The sequence below is a fragment of the Rhizomucor pusillus genome (genome assembly GCF_041956525.1).
Source record: "Rhizomucor pusillus strain CBS 183.67 unplaced genomic scaffold VTP01scaffold_14, whole genome shotgun sequence".
NCBI lineage: Eukaryota > Fungi > Mucoromycota > Mucoromycetes > Mucorales > Lichtheimiaceae > Rhizomucor > Rhizomucor pusillus.
Genome location: NW_027192156.1, coordinates 270,202 through 290,051, shown reverse-complemented (window position 1 = coordinate 290,051; position 19,850 = coordinate 270,202). Strand labels below are relative to the sequence as shown.

The window sequence follows — 19,850 nt, the reverse complement described above, 5'->3', positions numbered from 1 at the left end:
AAAAGAAAAAAAGGGGACGAAAAAAGAAAAAAAAAAGAAACAAAGAAGACTAGGCTATGTCTATATATTTTTCCCTTGTACTAAGATATACGAAAGAAAGACAGAAAGGGAGACAAAGTTATTGTGAGCAATAGAGAGAGAGAGAGAGTATGTGAGTGTGCTTGTTGTGTGATGCAAAAGAGTAGTAATATTATTCATCTTTATGAGCTGTTCAAGACCTGGGCAGCCTGGCTTGTCTGAACGGACGAAAAGCGGCGCATTTCCTTTTGGTCCATGCTCATCTTCTTGTTCATGTTCAAAAGGCGCTGTCCAAAGTTGCGTGGGCGTTCGAGAGACTTGAGCGAGCGTGTGCGGCTTGCATAGTAGCGAGCAGACGAAGAGCCAGAGATGGCGGATGCGCGGCGGCTCTGGCCACCAGCCATGGGTGTCTTGGATTCCTTGAGCGTGTTTTTGGGAGTGAAGAGATACTGCATGATAAACTTTACAAAGTCCATGGGCACGAACCAGACAATGTTCCAGATCCAGACGATACCGGCCCAGTCCCAGCCGCATCCGCGCATATAAGTGAAGCCCCAGTCAGCGTACACGGCAATGAAGGTAGCAACCAGCTGAGCGACAACAAAGGCACACATCAAAAAGATGGAGGGGCGCTCCAAGAAGAACCATGTGCGGGAACGGGTGATAAAGATCAAGGCCTGAGAGATGGTCGAGACTTGCAAGTAGATGATAGAGTGGTAAATATGGTCGTTGACATCCTCGGGAAGCTCAACGCCAAACTTGTCGTGGAAGAAGGTGGTGTGGAACATGACCGCAGCGAACACCAAGGTGGAAGCAGCCTGGTAGAGACCATAGACAATGGCGTAGCAGAAGATTTCGCGCAAGTTCCACTGGTCAGGGTAAGGCGATGGCTTGACGCGGTCAGTGGAGATAGTCATGATAGTACCATCGTTCAAGACAGCGACGATCAGGACGGGGAAGGGAGGGAAGTCGTGTTTGAAGGCGAAGCAGAGGATAGCGAAACCAACGACAACACGGATAGTGATGGAGCAGGCATAGATGGCATAGTTGCGCATACGCTGGAAAATCTGGCGCGAGCCAATGATAGCCTCGACGATGACGGAAAGACCAGGTTCAGTCAAGACGATATCGGCAGCAGAGCGAGCGGCGTCAGAGGCATCTGCGACAGCGACACCAACGTTGGCCTTGGAAAGCGCAGGCGCATCGTTGACACCATCGCCGGTCATGGCGGTCATGTGGCCCAAAGCTTGCAGACGTTCGACAATCTCATATTTGTGTTCGGGGTACACACCAGCGAAACCATCGGCCTGGAGTACCATTTCATCAATGCTAGTGTAGCCAGAGCCGGCGGGAGGACCATCCTTCAAAGTCTTGGACAAGAACATGTTGTCACCCATACCGAGACGACGGCCGGTTTCCTTGGCAATAGCGAGCTGGTCACCAGTGATCATCTTGACTTGGACACCGAGGGCAATGGAACGGTCGATGGTTTCCTTGGTATCAGAGCGAGGAGGATCATAGATGGGCAAGAGACCGATCAAGCGGAAACCAAGACCTTCGTCCTCAACACCGCCAGAGGGGACTTCATCAACAGCAACGGCCAAGGCACGGAGACCACGGCGGGCGAATTCATCAACGTCGTCGTTGAGAGCCTTGATCTGTTCTTCGGTCTTGTCGCGGGTGCAAAGATCGAGGATGGTGTGGGACATACCCTTGGTAACACGGCAGACAACATTGTCAGACAGACGCTTGTAGGTGATTTCTGTACGCTTGACGACAGGGTTGAAGGGCTTGAATTCGAGTTCCTCGATACCTTCGCGAGCCAATTTGGGATCGGGTAACGAGTTGACGATACAGAAATCGATGGCATCCTGGTTTTCGGTGCGGGAAGCGAACGCGGAGAGTTGGATGATTTCGTCTCCGTTGAATTCGGCGTATGTCTTGATGGTGGGTTTGTCGACGATAAGCTTGTTCAAGGTCAAGGTACCGGTCTTGTCAGAGCAGAGGATAGTGACAGCGGCCATTTCCTCAATGGCAGTAATACGTGTGACGATAGCCTTGTGTTCAGCCAGTTGCTTTGCACCAATGGCGAGAGTAACAGAAAGCACGGTAGGCCTATACGAGCATTTTGATAAGAATGGACGGAATTGAGGGAAGACTGAGAAAATTTCCATTGTATACTTACATGGCAATTGGGATACCACCAATGAGCAAGACCAAGAGGTTATCGATACCACGTCGGTACGAGTAGCGGAAGGCAGCGTACATGACGAGGATTTCGACAACGACAAAGATACCAATACTGACCAAGCAGAAGTTACCGATCTTTGTAAGAATCGTCTGCAAGTGACCGACGTCATCGCCAGCATCACCAACGAGCTTGGCAGCACGACCAAAGAAGGTGTTCACACCAGTACCGATAACAATAGCTTCAGCCTCACCCTGCTTGACAGTGGAGCCAGAGAAGATTTCGTCGCCAACGTCCTTGCCAACAGGCAAAGATTCACCTGTCAGGGCGGCTTGGTCGATCGAAACATGACCGTGGGCCTGTTACAGTGTGGATTAATTTCTCGGATTGACGCAACACAAAAAACTATTAATATTCAAATATTTACCGCAGTCAGGCGACCATCGGCAGGAACGACATCACCCAGCTTGATGGAGATGATATCACCAGGAACAAGATGTGCAGCCTCCATAGTCTTCCATTCACCGTCGCGCTTGACCTTACACTCGGGAGCAAGCGACTCCATGAGTGCCTTGACGGCGTTGCCGGCTTGTCTTTCTTCGTAAAAACCAATGAGGGAGTTTGCAAGCAACAAGAGGACGATACCAATGAAATCAGGGTAATCTGGCGGTTTGCCTTCACCGTTCGCCAATGCAATCGAAACGATAGCGGCGGCTTCCATGACCCATGAAAGTGGATTCCACATGAAGCTAAGGAATTGCAGGAAAGGGTTCTCTTCCTTTTGCTCAAGCTTGTTGGGCCCAAACTTTTCGATACGGCGAGCAGCTTCGTCAGACGTCAAACCATCTTTGCTCGTTCTAATAGGAAGAAAGAGAAAAAAGAGAAATTAGGATTAGTGAAAAATTGCTCACACACTCAGTAGGGCGACGATAGATGGGCTACTAAAGTTCATGTAAAAAGGACAACTAGGGGTCGCATCGATCTGTATTTTTTTTTCGGGGGCAAAAGGGCTGGAAAATTTCGAAGGTAAAGAAGGGAAAAATTAGGAGAACGGAATACTTACTGCAACAAAGTTAGGACGTCGCCTTGCTCCATGGTCGACAGGTCGAACTTTTCCTTGTCGTAAAGTTCCTCGACCGTGAGGTTGGTGATGTTGGTGTTGCCGTTAAGCCCAGATCCTTCAGTTTTCTCAGCCATGTTGGTGGTGCAAGAATGAGAAAACCTCTATCTGCTGATATGTAAAATGGAAGTGGGGAATGAAAGAAGAGAAAAATGCAAATGAAATGTGTGTATATATGTGAGAGAGAGAGAGAGAAAAGGAAGAGATAAAGAGAGAAGAGAGAGAGAAAAAAGTTTATGGGGGGATGGGGTCAGTAGCCGGTTTTAAACGTTGGACCCAGAGGCCGTTGGCAAGGCTGATGAAAAAAAAAAAAGAAATTGAAGAAAATGGGAAGTCAGGAAAGTTTGGATCTGCCTTTTATACGCTAACCTAAGGAGTCCTTTTTTTCTCTTTAGACCTCAGCAGGAAGTTGGGGGACACACGTCTACCGATAGACGAGTGGGATTTGTTCTTGACGTTCCAAAAGGGGTAGCAGCCAATACATGTACAATACAATAAAAGGTTTTTTGCTGCTTCATGACGGGTCTCTGGATAATTGAGGTCAATCACCTCATATGGGCAAAAGCTTGCATACTACTCGCATTAGACCGCATATTGGGCAACTTTTTACTCGTCTCTTTATTTTTGTTCGGGTCCATGCTCAAAAATATCTAGTGCAGCAAAGCAACGTAATTGATTTCACATACAAAGGCGATGATGCAGGAAAAATGCTGAACCAGCGTACATAACGATGGCTGGCTGGCTGTGCTGTGCGATGTACGCAAAGGCAGAAAGTGTAGCCACCTCCTGCCACATTGGCGGGGGGGGGGGGGTGGTTCAACAGGGCAAAAGGTTTGTTCCTCTGTCTACTCTGCTCCACTGTATTCCACCAAACAGTCTTTTTCACGATTGGTGGAGGATCAGGAAAAAGTATTTTCGATCGGTCAACCTGGTCAAGTTTTAGCCGTATGATGGAAGGGCAAGGGGGTTGTTTCGCATGGCTCTCCATCTATCATCGGCACTTCTCACACGGGGATCAGAGATTTTTCATTCGCTTTCACATTTATTTTGTGTAGAGATATGATTGCTTATCGGCTTATCGCTATCTTGAAGAGAGGGAGGATGAACCGTTTTGGGACCTGTGTGAGACCCCCGTCCCCACCCAAGTCCCCTGGATTTTCGTATTGCGACGTCCAAAAGCGGTTCCCCGCATGGGACGCTTGAAAACCTACCCCGCCTTCCTTTTCGTTTGCTAATGTTTGTCGGTTTCCCGTAAAATCCAGCAATGCATCTGATTGGACCCGAGAATACTGCAACAACGCTAGTGCGATTGAATTTTGGAAACATCAGATTGAGAAACGGCTGGGGAAAACCTGTGCTTGGCTCTCGCTCTATGTGTGTGGAACGTAGTATACGATCCGGGTTAGCGACATAGTCTAGGAATACGTGATTCTTGTATATCCAGGGTGTGTGCGTGTGCTACGACGTTGATCTTTGTACTGCACCGAATCCGGAAGCTATCGTGGGTAAAACACGACGACGAAAGAAGATCTGAGCGCTGAGCCCTATCGGCCTGGTAGTACATGCATCTTCCAAGCATTGGAGCCGAAAAGCACGCGTATTTTTTACATACGCACAGAAATCTGCAGAATACCCACGCACGCAAATGGGTTCACGCTCGTCTTGTTTTCGTTACGTGTGTCAAAAATTACCAAAAGTTAGTATTTGGTCATGTTTGATTTATGTCCAGTTCTGCACCGGGTCAGGCCTAGGCGCTCGCTGCTTTCGCTGCTGCTGCTGCTGCTGCTGAGATCTTTGTTCGTTTTAGTTTCTGTCCCCTCCGTCCACCGCCCCCCCCCACGCCCATTCCGAGGTTTGACAGACAGGACCCGTGCTTTTGCACCGTTTGAAAATGATGCAACTCATTTCGTCCTCTCCGAAATCCGAACTTGATAAATTTATTACTTATGTTTGCTCGGCTACATCGGATCAGGAACTACTAACATGAGGATACATCTCTCTCGGAGAGCATCCACGCTTGCTTGCTCACATGTTGCTCAATTCTAACACGCACGCAACCAGCAGAAAGCTACGCAGCTGTTTAGGAGGGACTGGGGGAAAAACGGGAAACACTATTACGAACGGCAGCAGTGGCGGAATGCTGATTTGCAGCAAGCAAGCAACCCCGCCCCTGCCCTGCTGCTGCTGCTACCTCTGAACGTTTCACAGTCTCACGCACGTGCGCACACTCACCCCACCTGTCAGCCATGTCGAACAAAGTGCTGGAAAGCGCGCAATACATTGCTAATGTAAGCGCGGATCATTAACCTTAGCATTTGTGTGTGCGCGCGCTCTCACACCACACAACTGTTCAGAACAGCACTCATGTCAGCATTCCACTTGACAAGGTCGATGACGCTGCACACACGGTAAAGAATAAATAACACATAACAATTGTTTGATGTGTGCGCGCGCGCGTCTTCTGACCTCCCCTCCCCCAACCAAATCATGCCAATAAAATAGATATTGAATAATATGAAACAGCGTAAATACAGCACGCAGACCTGGAACGAGCATCCGCTGCAGCCAAAAACCAAGGATCAGAGCACTTTAGATTGGTATATATATATTATATTAAATGAATCGATGATGGTGATTAAATCGACCTTTGTCTCACCTTCTTATCTAGGATCTTTCTTGTAGATATCCTCAACTTTTCATTCTGGAGTGATCTGGATGTGGCAGATGCAAGGCAACCTCATCCAGATCGGTACAGCGTCTCGTTCCATGGCACGAGCTACACTGGATACTGGTCGCTCTGCGCTGCTATCAACAGAGGTAAGGTTATGCACATAGTTATTAGCATAGATATTAATTTTCTTTTTTTTACTTCGTGTGTGTGCAGCACTTGAATCGGGTGTGCCTATTACCAGCCCTGCTTTCTATGGCAAGGACGCATCGGATCAGGAATTAATACATGTGTTTCGATCGGACACCAAAGAGTCGATCCCTCTGTTACAGGAGCGGATCAAGGTGATGCGCGAAGCTGGCACTGTTCTTTGCGAGGCAAGTTTTACTGTTATCACATGAAGATGGTGAAGCAGTGTTAATTATCTTTTGTCTATGGGGGGTTGAACTGTATGTGCGTACTACCTATACTAAATTATGCCTTGTTCTATCTGCACGATTCTCTAGAAATTTGGTGGATCCTTTCTTGCATGCATTCACAAGGCGGAAAAATCGGCGTTAAAGTTGCTTGATATCTTGACAGAAAACTTCCCATCGTTCCGTGATATTCACAACTTTCATGGACGAAAAGGTACGTAAATGCTGCTGCTAAATTAACGTGTTTCCCACAATTATCTATCGCTTGGCATTGTTCTCACACTCACACACGCACACACACACACACACAAAACCTGTTTTTAGTGTATATTTTAAAACGCGCCCAGATTCTGATCGCTGACATATGGTAAAAGGAGAAACTTTAGCACGCGCATGAAATTGGCAAAAAGTTTGGTTAGGAGTTGCTAAGATTCACGTCCAGGGCATGTTTCGATGGCCAAGGAGTAGGTGAATTCTATGACATTGATGCGATTACAATGTTTGCGGACTACAGGCAAGTCAGAGACCACCGTTGGGTCTAGGGCTAAAGAGTAACATGTTCATACATTGTTGATAATAGGGTTCCCCAGGTAAATTCTTCTTGTTAAATCCTCCTCGCACCTCCCCCCTTTTGGGACAGTTTTTGATTGCGTGTGTGCAGGCACTTTATCACCTCGGTGTTCTGAGGTACTCACCCGAACTCCTGAAAAAGCTGGAGCGGCGTGAGCCACTCGAATCTGGATCGACGGAGGAAGTTGAGATCCGGGGCAACTCTGTGTGGGCTGTGGAGCTTTTAATGCGCCGTATCAAAGAAATCAATGACAACGAACACGACCAACACATCAATGCCATCCTTATCGACTTTTACATCTGGGACACCGCAAAGGAAATCCAGGACTACCTGACAGTCCCTATCCATCGTACTCGTAGCATCTTTTATTAGAATATGTAATGTAATCTAGACCTTTTCTAATACTGCCAAGCACAAAAAAATATTATTATTATTAGCGGGCTTTATTGTTGCTGCTGCTGCTGTTGATCCGCATGAAAGAAAAGAATCTTCTTTAAACCTTGCCTTTCCTCCGCTCCTCCCTCCCTCACCAACCCCCCCAACAAGGCAGAACGAACCAGATATACAATGATATGCTACATGTGTAAATGGCTACACTGTGACATGAAGATACATAAATTTTCAAAAGAGGAAGACGCCCTGTGGTGGTTAATAATTACATTCGCTTTTGTACATATTGCTATTCGTTTTCCGCATGTATATGGACAAAGTGATATTTATTTCAATATTAAAATGCAAGTCTCTTGGTTATTATTACCCACTTTAATCAACGGATCGACAGGAACATCGTTGCTGTGCAGCACGCGCGCACACACTTTTGTTGACAAACTTTTCTCCACCCTCCTCGTTCATTGCATATATATACATACATAACACTACATTCTTGTCACCAGCGGTGGTAGTGATGGTAATGCAATCTACTATCTTATGAGTCATGGGATACATGGAATCTTCTATGCCGCTTTGCCTGCTAGGAGAAGAGACCAAACCGCCACACGGAGTAAAGGTTGCTAGAAGAACTCCTGCATATTATGATTGTCGTTGCATTCTTTCTTTCTTTCTGTCTTTCTGCCTTCCCTTTTACGTATGCATGTACATTTTCTTTTGCCGGTGGTGCCTGTCGGCGCACAGAGACGGAAAGAAAGAAAAGAAGCGAAAAACTACAGACAGGCGTATAATGGTATAGTTCAACAACTCCTTACGTTGGCATCAGAATATTCCGCGCATTTTGTACGGCGACGTGGAGACAACAATAATGATGTCAACAACAAAGAACGTATCCATTCATTATATTTCTTCTTCTGCTATTATATACAAGATAATAATTTTCTATACATTGGACCACGTCAAGCGAATAACATGATCTGTCTTCCTCTGGGTCGGCTTGATGAATCCCAAATACTGCAATTCAGCAACAGACCTGACGAATCGCGCTCTACATTCAATTCAATGAGTATCCAAGAGAATAAAGTATGCTAACTGCTACTTACTGCACTTCCTTTTCTTTGAGTTTTCTCGACTTGTCTCTTTCCAAAATACACCCAAACGCCACGAACCAATCATACATGTTGATCATTCGGCCGCACTCGAGGTACAATTTGTACAGGATGCACGTATCATGTTCACTCGGTAAGATCTGGTCCTTGTTTTCGCCGGCACAGCAATCGCAGTTGAGATAATGGTGTGATTGTGAAAGAGCAGTTTGCACGGCAGCGCGAGGTTGTGCAGCAAAAGACTGATAGGTGGTATATTAGTATCTAGAATGCACATACGATTGTTAATTTTTTTCCTTTTTTACCTTTTCATGGAGTCTGGAGCTAGTGTAGTAGACAAGCTCATACATGAAATTGGTCGTGTATGATCGCAGTGTTTCACTGTAAAAAGAAAGGGAATGGTTTCGTTAATAGGTTGCAACTACCAAATATTCAGCAAACTTACTTTAGAATCTTTAGGATCCAATCCGATATCTCAACTGGAATCTTGGTGCGCTCAGAACCCACTGTCCTCAAATGGTCAACAGAGCTCATCTGCACTTTCTGCGCCGTTCGTGTCTGACGCAACGATCGTTTTTCCATGTCTGGAAGCACAAGCCCGGCCAACTGGTCCTCTTTTCGCTGCATCCGTGCCATTTCATCGTCCTTGGCTTCCGACAAGGCCATCAAGCGTTCGTGCCAGTCGTCGATAAGGTCTCTGGCATCGTTGCTGACATCCGCAAACGACTCTGCAATCGTGTGTAACTTTTTGGTGAGCTCAATGAGTGACGGTATCGCAACTTTTCGGACAAAATGGGCTGGCCGTTTGATCAATTCACTGTCCATGAGTCCGTTCATGTTTTGCAATGCTTCCAGCAAAAGCATCCGTTTCGATTTTTTCATGCCGAGATTAGAGAAATGTGTCTGCAGTGTTCTCAATATCTCCACGCCGTACTGGAATTCCCTGAGGAATCGCTTTAGTTCGCTCAAGGCTTGAGGAAGCGCTTTGGTAACAAGATATCGATCGTCTCGCAGCAACCGCAACGCTTCTTCCGGATCTACTTCGCAGAGTGTCTCCACACGTCGTTTAAAAGATGGTAACATGCGCAAATGTGCAATGTGATGTTCAGTGAATATATCATCTTTGAACCATTCCGCAAGTTGCTGACTGTTGTCTTCCTCTGTCGAACTCAAAAGCGGCAAAATGATCGATAATGGATTGCCATAGTAATGATGCATCAATGCGTACTATCAAACAATTTATATTAGCATGTCAATAGAGTGTATTACACATTCCTATTTACCTTCAGACTAGCGGTGACTTTACCCATGGAAAAGTCATAAAGATAGAAATGATCCAGCAAAAACTTGTATGGACGTGCGCCAAATTTTAGGGTATCCAATGAATCGATGAAAATCTTTAACATTGTTAATTAGCATTGCTTCCCTTAACTCTGCCATTTTATCAAGATTCATTCTTTGACACTTACGGTTTCAAGCAAGCGGTTGAACCAGACATCGCTCTGCTCTAGCCAAAACTTTTCCACTCGCAGAAATCCAATGGTCGCTTTTGTCAGTGACTGATGCAAAATATCCATCGACGTAGCTATGCCAAAGACGAAAATAATAGGGATGCGTTTGTGATATTCACTAATAAATTTAGCGACAAAACAATCAGTTTCTTGCTACTGCGACGAACGTGGCCGTATATTCACACGAACCTGCAAATAGTTACAAAATCCTGAAGTACAGCTGCCTCGAATGATTCGAGATCTTGGAGGATAATGACAAGATTCGGTTGCTGAGTATACTTTTTGGCAACGTCTCTGTACCATCCTTCCAAAATTTGCATATCGTGAGGTGCTAGGCGCGACGCTCGCTTTGCTGTCTTGCCAAGTTGATATCCCTCATCGTTTTCGGCTGCATTTTGTTGTTCATCAGTGTTTGCCTCCTTGTCGCCAGGCTGGGTATCAAACATCATAAACTGCTCAATCATGGTTTTCATCATCATTTTCAAGTTCGGGCAGTCCTTGGCCTGCAGTAGTGACACGAAATTTGTTCGATGAGGATATGCTTCCGAAGAAGGCTCCAGCAGTTTTGCTGCGATCTGTGAAAACTGCAGTCCGTGATCTGACGTATTGATGCCTTAAATCTAAAGTTAGAAATTTCTTGTCCTCTTGTCTTTGTTCATCCCGCATACCTGCAAATACGAGAGCCGTTGGCACTTCGTGATAAGGCAAGGTGATCAAACTGCCATTGGATTCGTATTAGTCTCTCTGAATTCAACTGAATGCGTATTCCCCATCCATGTACCTTTGACCGTCTACGGTGACTTCGTTTGCTGCATTTTCCACGAATCGTGCAATGTTGTCCACAGCGCTTCGATTCATATCCGAAAGAATATCCTTTAAACCCATCAAGTTTGAATACGCATTGCTTTGATAGTGAATAGAATCGTTTAGCTCACATTGATAATTTTTTCCAGCTTGGACCAAGCTTGACTAAAGGCGGCTTTCCGCATTTCGATGCAGAGCGCTGGTTCCTGGCCTTGAAAGAGTGGCTCAAAGTCAACGGTAGCCACAGACGACTGTATACGTCTGCGTGAGATTTTGACATCTGTGTTGTTATTTTCTCAAGTTTAGAATTCTTGTATCCATTCAGGAAGCGGCGTGCATGTACCTGGTCTGTCGGATCGCTTACGTTTCCCGGTAAATCCGCCACTATCGCGTCTCTTTACGGGCAAGATCAAGAAGCAGCCCTTCAGAAACGAGTGTTTAGCACGCACTTGGACTGTTTTGGCGTGTATTGTTTTCTTTTAGCTACCTCTGATATGGATTCAAAAGCATCGACGTTTGCCATGAGCGACGACGCAGGAAAAGAAATGTAAAAGGAGTGTAAGGCAGCAAAAACCGACGAAAAATTATAACACACTCAAACACTACTGCAGATTTTATTGCAAAAATTCAAAGCATTGATCGGTTGAAAGGACAGCAATCGCTAGAACGCACTGTATCATGCACAGTTGGTAATCTGTATCGTTTTGACACGTTTGAGCCTTACAAAGAGCATACTTGCGCTTACTTCGGGAACGTTAGCCCTTGCCATCATGATGCTTGCCGTCATAGTAGCCTTTTCCATCACGGTGCTTGCCATCATAATAGTCCTTGCCATCACAATGGTCCTTTCCATCACGGTGCTTGCCATTGTAATATCCCTTGCCATCACAGTGCTTGCCATCATAATGGTCCTTTCCATCACGGTGCTTGCCATTGTAATATCCCTTGCCATCACAGTGCTTGCCGTCATAGTAGTCCTTTCCATCCCGGTGCTTGTCATCATAGCAACCTTTTCCATCGTAACCATTGTCGCCATCGCTTCTGCGGTCAAAGTGATGTTTGCCATCGTCCTTATCATTGTGATAATCCTTGCCCTTGCAATATTTGTCGTGATCATCTTTGCCACCATCATCACACCAGTGCTTCCCATCATGGTCATATTTTTTCTTGTCATCGTGGTAATCTTTGTCATATCCATCTTTGTATCCGTAGCAGCATGGACGGTGAACATGGTCGTAATAGACGCCCTTCTTGCAGCATTGGAAATCCTTGGTAGCACAAGCACCTGTCTTGCAGCTCACACCGCCATCGTCGTCTTTACCGGCTTGAACGGCACTAAAATATTGCAGCAAGAGTAGCACAGCGAACAAAGTAAATAGCAGATTCTTTTGGATGAAAATTCTCTTCATTCTCTGCAATGAGAGTTTGTGGAATTGGATGCGGCCATGGCTACAAAAATCAACGAAGCATTTAAATACACACATACAACGTTTAGCCGTGGATCAGTCTCAATAATCAGCTACTATGCATCATATTTGGTTCGCTATCATGACTCCTTAAGTTCTTTCTTGTTCGTGATATCTGATCCCGTTGGAAAAGGATCATCACAAAAAAAAGGGATAGAGGTAGGCATTGTGGTGTATATCAAAAGGAGAGGATGAGAAACTTTATGTTTCCATCACTCTACTCGAGTCTGAGGATGGTATGATCATAGAGAAGAAGCTGGGCACTCGTTGGCCTGCTTCGTGGATTTATCCACGCATTATCTATCTTTGATCAACACCCAATTTCTGGTCTGCACCAAGCATGACAAATCCTGTCAGCTTGTCACTACACCACTGGTTCAATCCCTCTAATTGGAAAAACATGTGACCGACGATACGGAATCAAGTGTACTTCTTGTCATGCTTTGTCGGCGCCAATGTTCAAGAGGAGCAAGTAAGTGGTGGACCCGTCCGAAGGTCGGGCAAGACAAAAGGTATGCAGGTAGCTCCGATGTTTCGGCGCCGTCGAGCATTCGAACACGAAGTGACACCAGCTTGCGCTGAACCCGAGGACCAAAAACTCTCCTCCACCTTCGTTGTTGTAAATCTCGTTTCTTCTTCTCTCTAATCACAATGGAGGACGCACCTTCAAGCTGCTTTGGCAATCTTTTCTCTGTCTTCAAAAAGAAGCAGCGAAACACGACGACGCGAACTGTTGACGTTCCGGTTTATTCTCCTGCTGGCTCAGAGAAACTCCCTGCCTACGAGGAATGCGTTTCCAATGTGAGCTCACAACATAAAAGCTAGCTGACTAGGGGGAATTGACGCGTTGTCTGTGTTAGGCGTTTGAGCACTTGGACGTCAAAGAAGACAGCGAAGTAGAGCGTATCGTCGCCGAGGCTATCGAGTCGGTGTCGTCCGAGCTCCGAGAAATTAGCTTGGATGTAAGCTAACAAGACGGTGCATAAAATATATACACATCGTATCGCTAAGCTGCAATGTAGCTTCACGAACATATGGAAACCGGTATGAAGGAGTTCCACGCCCACAAAGTGCTCACCGACTATTTGGAGAAGAAGGGATTCACAGTAACTCGACATGCTTATGGCATGGAAACCGCCTTCACTGCTGAATTCAGCCGCGGGAACGGCAAGCGTGTTGGTTTCTGCTCAGAATACGATGGCCTTCCAGGGTAAGTTAAATCAGCTTGAACAAGTCGAAAGGATGTAATTAACTTGTGCGGTTTGAAAAAGACTCGGACAAGCTTGTGGCCACAACTTGATTGCTATCAGCGGCGTTGCTGCCGCCATTGGCCTCAAGGCCGTGCTGGAAAGCGGCAAGGCATCCGGCAAGGTGATTCTGTACGGTACCCCCGCCGAAGGTATGACAAGAAGGGAGAACCTTACTGCATTGCACAACGTAGCTTACGCGCTCCTTGTAGAATTATCCATTGGTAAAATCGTACTGGTCGACAAGCGCGCTTTCCAGGACCACGTTGATGTCTGTCTCATGCTCCACCCTGCGTAAGTTGGTTGATTATGTGCCGCAAACGCCCGTTACTCAACAACCATCGCTTCCCAACTTTACAGAGCAACGCACGCTGATCGCGCAAACATGATTGCTATCCACGATGTCCGCGTCGAGTATTTCGGCAAGGCCAGTCATGCATCAGGTAAAACAATCACAAATAAGCAAAAGATATGTATCAATTCATGGATTTAATGCGGGGATCTTTATCCTCTTGCAGCTGCACCCTGGGAAGGTAAGATACACGGCAAAAAAAAAGAACTGCATGAGAGTTCTTGAATCTAATCATGTGGCTAGGTGTCAATGCTCTCGATGCTTTGGTTCAGGTCTGGAACGGAATCAGCATGATGCGACAACAATTGCTCCCTACCGATAGGTTTGTTGATATTTGGGCTAAACATTGCGTTGTGGCAAATATACACTAACCTTTCCCAAATACAGAGTACATGGTATTGTCACGCACGGCGGTCAAGCAGTAAGTGATAGTCTAGGCCGATGGACTCTCTTTTCTTTATGTGATGCGCGGTCATGTATGTTAACCAAAGTCTATGCGATAGCCTAACGTGATCCCAGACTATACATCTGCATTCTTCTTTGTGCGCACTACAAAGTACAATCAGATTGGCCGTCTGATGAAGAAGATGGAGGATATCTTTGAGGCAGCTGCCATTGCTACCGGCTGCCAAGTTAAATATACCTGGCGCGAAATTGGCGTCACCAAAGGTATATAATTCTGAGACAAGCCCTAACAGTGCGTCGCTTACCATCTCGATTGCTAGATGTGGCCCAGAATGGTATCATGGCCGATGAATACAAGAAATACATGGAAAAGAAGGGCATCGAATTCCCATCCCACGAAGAGCAATTTAAGAAGGGCGGTGGCTCCACAGATATGGGCAATGTGTCTTACGAAGTGCCGAGTTTGCACCCACTGTATGGTATTGGCACCGACGCCGCGAACCACACCATCGAGTTTACAGCTGCGGCGAAGACTCCTGAAGCTCATCGGGCCACAATCCTTGCTGCAAAGGGCATAACGGTGACGGCCGCACGCGTCCTTAGGGACGACTCATTCTATCAAAGCATCAAGAAAGAATTCGATGACGAAGTTCGAAACAGCAGCTTGTAATAATTCATATATAAAAATCTTTAGCTGTCCTGTGCAGTATTTGCTTAATGTGATGTTTGCTAAAGAATTTCGATCTGTGTCCGCCATTTATCGATTACAATAACTGTGTACTATACGTAGCAATCTTTCAATGCTGCTCGAAATAAGGGAGCGTACAGCATTGTTTGGGATCAGGTATATTCCTACGAAGCCGAATGCTTCAAACTTGGCTTTGCGTGCGATGAACTTAACTGAGCTCAGCTGTCAAATACTTATGGGCTGACGCTGAAATGAAAAGAGACCATAACATAAATTCTACACAGCACCAATATATGCAGCGTGTCAAATGATGAATAGTTTTATACAGCTATTTTCATCAACTCAAGTACGAAAAAAGGAGTTTGATGACGAGATTCGAAACCTAGCCTGTATTTGATGATGTTTTCTTGTGCCAGGCAATAATAAAAAATGATCTAAAGTTTGTTCCAAAAAAAGGTAGTAAATGAAAGCACATGCCAAGGAAGGATGGTTTTCTGTGTGTGTGAATTCTCGTGATAAACCTTTGTTAGAATATTGAGTCAGACACAGTTTATGCAAGCATCGGATGGAATTGCCTCTCTGGGAATGAAATGTACCTGTAGCTCATGATTAAGGAGTAAAAGTAGTGGCGGTTCCTTGTAGGTCATCCGCTTCTTGTTGTTGATGCTAAACTGATTCATGTGTCCTCAATAGCCCTTAAGAATTCTGGACAACAGATACACTGTCTCACCTGATGGGGGCTATCTGTTTTTGGGGTTCAGAGCGCGTTTCATTTGAAATATATATAGATGTTGTTTGAAAAAAGAAATATTATATTAAGCATATGATGGGGTTGTATTTATGCAAGAGAAAAAAAAAAAGAGGGCTTGCTTTTTTGGAATTTGGTCGCCTTCTTTGTCAAAAAGGATCCGGTTTGGAGGAGGAGGAGGAGACGCGCCCAAGATTGGGATCGAAGAAGGGACGGGCGGGTGTGTGGCAACAACTTGGCGGATACAAAGGGTTTGTTGTTGTACTACCTTCATGCAAACATACTTTCAGATCCGCCCCCTTGTTCGGAACACACGCTCGGAAAGCCTTTAGAGGCAAACAAGGGGTTAGAACGTTGCGACGTTAAATCCTGTAACAAAAAGGTCTAGAGCTCTCCTTTTTGGACAGATCTTGCTTGCTTGTTTTTGCCACCAACTTGAAATAAGCACCAGCGGAAGAACGAGAGCGACCATCGCGGCACTGCTGCTGTAAGACACGAAGACGTACATGTCGATCACAATCGTGGAACCAGGGCTGAGTTGAATTTTTGTCACAGTGGCACAGCAACGGAAACAAGAGTAGTGTATGTTGTTGTGATTACGATGCTGTTTGTTGCGCCACTCAAAATCTGAAAATACGCACATAAAAATCTTATGCAAAAACTTTGCACCCCTTCTTACCTGCTTTTTTCCCTTTTTCCTTTCATTCATTCAATGCTCGCTACAACTTCTTCTCCACGCGAAAAGAATCGACCATGGTTTCTAGGCTGGCTTACGCAGTGGAAACAGCAACGCAAACATCGCGAAGACCACTCTTCAATGACACTGCCTTCACCGCGTTCCCAGTCAAATAAACGTTTTCCACAAGAACATCTCTGCTGGGATGACAACAGCAAGGTGAATGCTGGTGGCATGGTCCCAATACGTCGAACGAGCACAAATCAATCCACGTCTACTTCAATGACTGCGGACACATCGTCTCAACAGCAACAACTGCAACAACAGCAGCAGCAACGACGGCTGGCCAGACATGTACCCCAGCACAGACTAAGTTTCCATATTCCCCTGACAACGACAACAACAGCAACGACGCCTTCACCCATATCAGAGCGCCGCAATTCCCAACAAACAACGAACAGCTCAATTTTGTCTGACGACCAGTATTCGTCATCGTCTTGCCATCGACGCAATAGCAGCGAAAGATCCATCCTTGGCGATTTGTGGTCGAGAACTCGGAAACATCATCCGCATTATCCGCGTTTCCATTGGCCACATTATCATTCTTGGCGCTACAATCGCCGCCGGCATCACCACAGACATCATCTCTTCGATGGCGAGGAGATTGCACACAGCGTTGGCGGCACCCCTCGAAGATCGCATGACGAGTTGCTGATTAATCACGATACATCTTCTGCACAGCAGCAATACGAGTCTCCTCAACATCTTGCATCGAGCTATCAGGAGCCGCAGCACCAATTTCTGCAAACTACTACAGCTGACAAGAAGCGCCACTCTGTAACCTCCCTCACTTCAGGCGAAATAAGTCTCGGATCAAGACCAGCTTCTATCTTTTGTTCTCAACCAGGATCTCCAGTGTTTGCAGCTTTGTTGAAGAATGGCCTTTTGTGTGATGGCCACGAGAACGATGATGTGGAATCTTACTGGCTGGACAGCGAAGATGGTCATTTCAGGCAGCGCTGGATCATCAAGCCAGAACTGGTCCAACTTGCTATGGATGATGGGTAAGTTTGCTCTCGTTGTTATCATTTCATGTGCATGGACAGACAGAGGGAGGGGACTTTTGGGGGGCAGCAGTGTTTGTGTGTGAATGCGGGTGCGGAGATCGGGGTTTTCCTTCCAATTCATGCATACTCACGCATTTGATGATTTTGAAAATATATAATAGACTATTCTGTAGTCCTGTCAACATTTCCCCTTCCGCCATAGCTACTGAGAAGCATGTACTCCATGTTGGGTAAGTATACCTTTCCAAAACAGGCCACAAGAGCGAAAGTACCCCACCCCACCAGAGATCTCACTCCTTTACCGTTGTTTTCATGCAGATGCGGGGATGGTATCTGGGCGATGGACGTGGCCCGCAGCTATCCCAAGTGGATCGTTGTTGGCATGGACGATATGGACGGTGGTCCACCTCCCATCCGACGATTCGCCCCAAGGAACTTCAAGTTTATCCGCTGCCACGACACACTTCTGGAAAGCCTCAAAAACATTCAAAGCGACTCGTTCGACCTTGTGCACTGCCGGTTCTTGGCAATGTCATACACAGCCGAGCAGTACCAGCAACTCGTCAAGGAATGCTGGCGCGTATGCAAACCGGGCGGATTCGTTGAGCTGCTGGAAATGGACATGCGGATTTACTACTGCCGTGCCCTTGTCGGACAAGTAACTCAAACTTTCAATTCTGAAGGTAAACTTTGTATTACATGCAATACAGACGGTGGAGACTGAAATTATATCATAGTTATCCACGCCATGGAATCAAAGTCTCTGGATCCTAGGATAGCTCGTCGTTTCAAGGATATTCTATCTGAGGCTGCAGCACTTCAGAACGATAACGAGGAACACAGAACTATCTATCAAGGTGGATATATCTCCTTGCCTCTAGGTGTATGGGGTGGACGCTTGGGTGTCATGTTCCGGGATAACGTTCGCGAACTGTTTGAGCAATTTCAACCTACCATTGCCGAATTCAAGCAAACTGACGCAAGAAGCGACAATGAACTGGAAGATGCTTTTGAACTTATGGATCACGAGATGGAAGCACAAGAAGCTTTCATGAACCTTCATCATGCTTTTGCCCAGAAGCTTTGACGATGCTGTCAAGCGTTTCTTTTTTCTTCACTTTCTTCCCTGTCTATATACATATTGCCTTTATCTTTGTGCTTTCTTCTTTCTTTTTTTTCCGTTGCCCGCTCTATTCCATTACCGACCACAACAAACAACAACAACAACTCTATTCAATGTACATTTACATCATAACATCCATCTCACATGTATCATATACCCTATCAGTTTTGCTAATCCAACTCTATCCCAAAAAAAGTACTGTTATATCTTTGTGAAATTCCAAAACTTGTCTTCGCTTGTGATCATGGATTAAATGGCCTGAAGCTTGAACACTTTGGACCCACGCCCAATACCACTTTTCGGGGTTTTGCTCCGTCGCTACTGCAAGAACAAAGCCACTCTTCAAAGGGGTATATAAGCTGTCCGCTGTCGTAAAATTTTATGTTTTTTCTTTTCCTTGTCGTGCTTCGCAAGAAGATCCGCATCTTTGTCGCAACACGCACGGGATGTCTTGTACATTCAAACCAAAATGCGATAGGGAAGTTCTCCTGACATCACAGGTCTGTTGGCCTTCGTCTGTAAAGGACTTTTGGCGGCGCAAGCCGTTGCTGGCTTATCTTCTCTGGCTCTGGAGTTCCAGGGAGGCTCTCGGTCAGCCTTGATACTCGTCACAAAGTCTTAGTTAATTGCGGATGTGCACACTGTGTACAACTCAAAGGAGGCTATTCTCTGGTTCGAAGCACGACCAACCCTCTTTTTTAAACAAAGAAAATGAAAATGAAATATATTTGAGAGTCACTTAGACATATATACTTGGCTGTAGTTGTGTTCTTGCGGTTGAATGAGTGAGTATCATCCTGTCAATAGATGATCTTCTGCCACAGATGAATCCATTCGCTATGTTGTAATTATATAACAAGAATATTTACGGAGGAGAACTATGTACAAAGGCGTAGCAAAGTACGAGGAATGCATATCAGACATCCATGTTATGACTCGTTCAAGACTTTAGATGCTGCCATAAACCTGTAGCAGTAGAGAGTTAGTAGCTGAAAGAATCCAGAGAAAAGCTCAATCTTACATTGAGGAGTGAAGGACTTGCATCTTGCGAAATGCAGGTGCTTGCTCGGCAGTAACTTTGAGATTGTCTTTTAATTTTTGGACGTTGTTGTTTAGCTGCTGTAATTCATCGTGCAACGCAGCGTAGTGTAGTTTCTTTGACGCAAGTACGGATGGTTCAGACGGCGGCGCGTTCATCGAATTGGGAAATTGGGGGCAAAAGAGGAAGAGCGCGCGTTTTGCCTTTGTCCGCCGCATATTTAAATTACCACCACCGCTCTTTTCCTCCC

At 45.8% G+C, this 19,850-nt stretch overlaps 7 protein-coding genes across 7 annotated transcripts; 3 read left to right on the top strand and 4 right to left on the bottom strand.

Annotated features, from left to right (window-relative positions):
- Positions 1–200: 200 nt before the first annotated feature.
- Positions 201–3,403, bottom strand: VTP01DRAFT_2796 (uncharacterized protein; the record flags this gene model as incomplete). Its single annotated transcript, XM_069381296.1, has 4 exons — positions 201–2,133; positions 2,204–2,565; positions 2,634–3,063; positions 3,270–3,403. 4 exons carry the CDS (start codon positions 3,401–3,403, stop codon positions 201–203), a joined length of 2,859 nt encoding a protein of 952 aa, XP_069237003.1.
- A 2,169-nt stretch (positions 3,404–5,572) lies between these two features.
- VTP01DRAFT_2795 (uncharacterized protein) lies at positions 5,573–7,353 on the top strand (the record flags this gene model as incomplete). Its single annotated transcript, XM_069381295.1, has 10 exons — positions 5,573–5,614; positions 5,681–5,734; positions 5,829–5,923; positions 5,995–6,143; positions 6,211–6,371; positions 6,501–6,624; positions 6,735–6,777; positions 6,853–6,924; positions 6,991–7,000; positions 7,072–7,353. 10 exons carry the CDS (start codon positions 5,573–5,575, stop codon positions 7,351–7,353), a joined length of 1,032 nt encoding a protein of 343 aa, XP_069237002.1.
- Positions 7,354–8,310: 957 nt separating this feature from the next.
- VTP01DRAFT_2794 (uncharacterized protein) lies at positions 8,311–11,312 on the bottom strand (the record flags this gene model as incomplete). Its single annotated transcript, XM_069381294.1, has 12 exons — positions 8,311–8,416; positions 8,472–8,716; positions 8,780–8,855; positions 8,920–9,701; positions 9,758–9,871; positions 9,944–10,103; positions 10,175–10,598; positions 10,654–10,703; positions 10,767–10,858; positions 10,921–11,069; positions 11,133–11,211; positions 11,277–11,312. 12 exons carry the CDS (start codon positions 11,310–11,312, stop codon positions 8,311–8,313), a joined length of 2,313 nt encoding a protein of 770 aa, XP_069237001.1.
- Positions 11,313–11,544: 232 nt separating this feature from the next.
- VTP01DRAFT_2793 (uncharacterized protein) lies at positions 11,545–12,198 on the bottom strand (the record flags this gene model as incomplete). The annotated part of the gene is made up of 1 exon (XM_069381293.1): positions 11,545–12,198. The coding sequence occupies one exon, from the start codon at positions 12,196–12,198 to the stop codon at positions 11,545–11,547; it is 654 nt and encodes a 217-aa protein (XP_069237000.1).
- Positions 12,199–12,906: 708 nt separating this feature from the next.
- Positions 12,907–14,929, top strand: VTP01DRAFT_2792 (uncharacterized protein; the record flags this gene model as incomplete). The annotated part of the gene is made up of 11 exons (XM_069381292.1): positions 12,907–13,056; positions 13,116–13,217; positions 13,278–13,465; positions 13,527–13,654; positions 13,715–13,796; positions 13,863–13,945; positions 14,021–14,035; positions 14,098–14,176; positions 14,242–14,275; positions 14,358–14,523; positions 14,580–14,929. 11 exons carry the CDS (start codon positions 12,907–12,909, stop codon positions 14,927–14,929), a joined length of 1,377 nt encoding a protein of 458 aa, XP_069236999.1.
- Positions 14,930–16,407: 1,478 nt separating this feature from the next.
- On the top strand, positions 16,408–18,525 carry VTP01DRAFT_2791 (uncharacterized protein; the record flags this gene model as incomplete). Its single annotated transcript, XM_069381291.1, has 4 exons — positions 16,408–17,435; positions 17,600–17,668; positions 17,757–18,121; positions 18,176–18,525. 4 exons carry the CDS (start codon positions 16,408–16,410, stop codon positions 18,523–18,525), a joined length of 1,812 nt encoding a protein of 603 aa, XP_069236998.1.
- Positions 18,526–19,490: 965 nt separating this feature from the next.
- Positions 19,491–19,758, bottom strand: VTP01DRAFT_2790 (uncharacterized protein; the record flags this gene model as incomplete). Its single annotated transcript, XM_069381290.1, has 2 exons — positions 19,491–19,527; positions 19,583–19,758. 2 exons carry the CDS (start codon positions 19,756–19,758, stop codon positions 19,491–19,493), a joined length of 213 nt encoding a protein of 70 aa, XP_069236997.1.
- Positions 19,759–19,850: the final 92 nt, after the last annotated feature.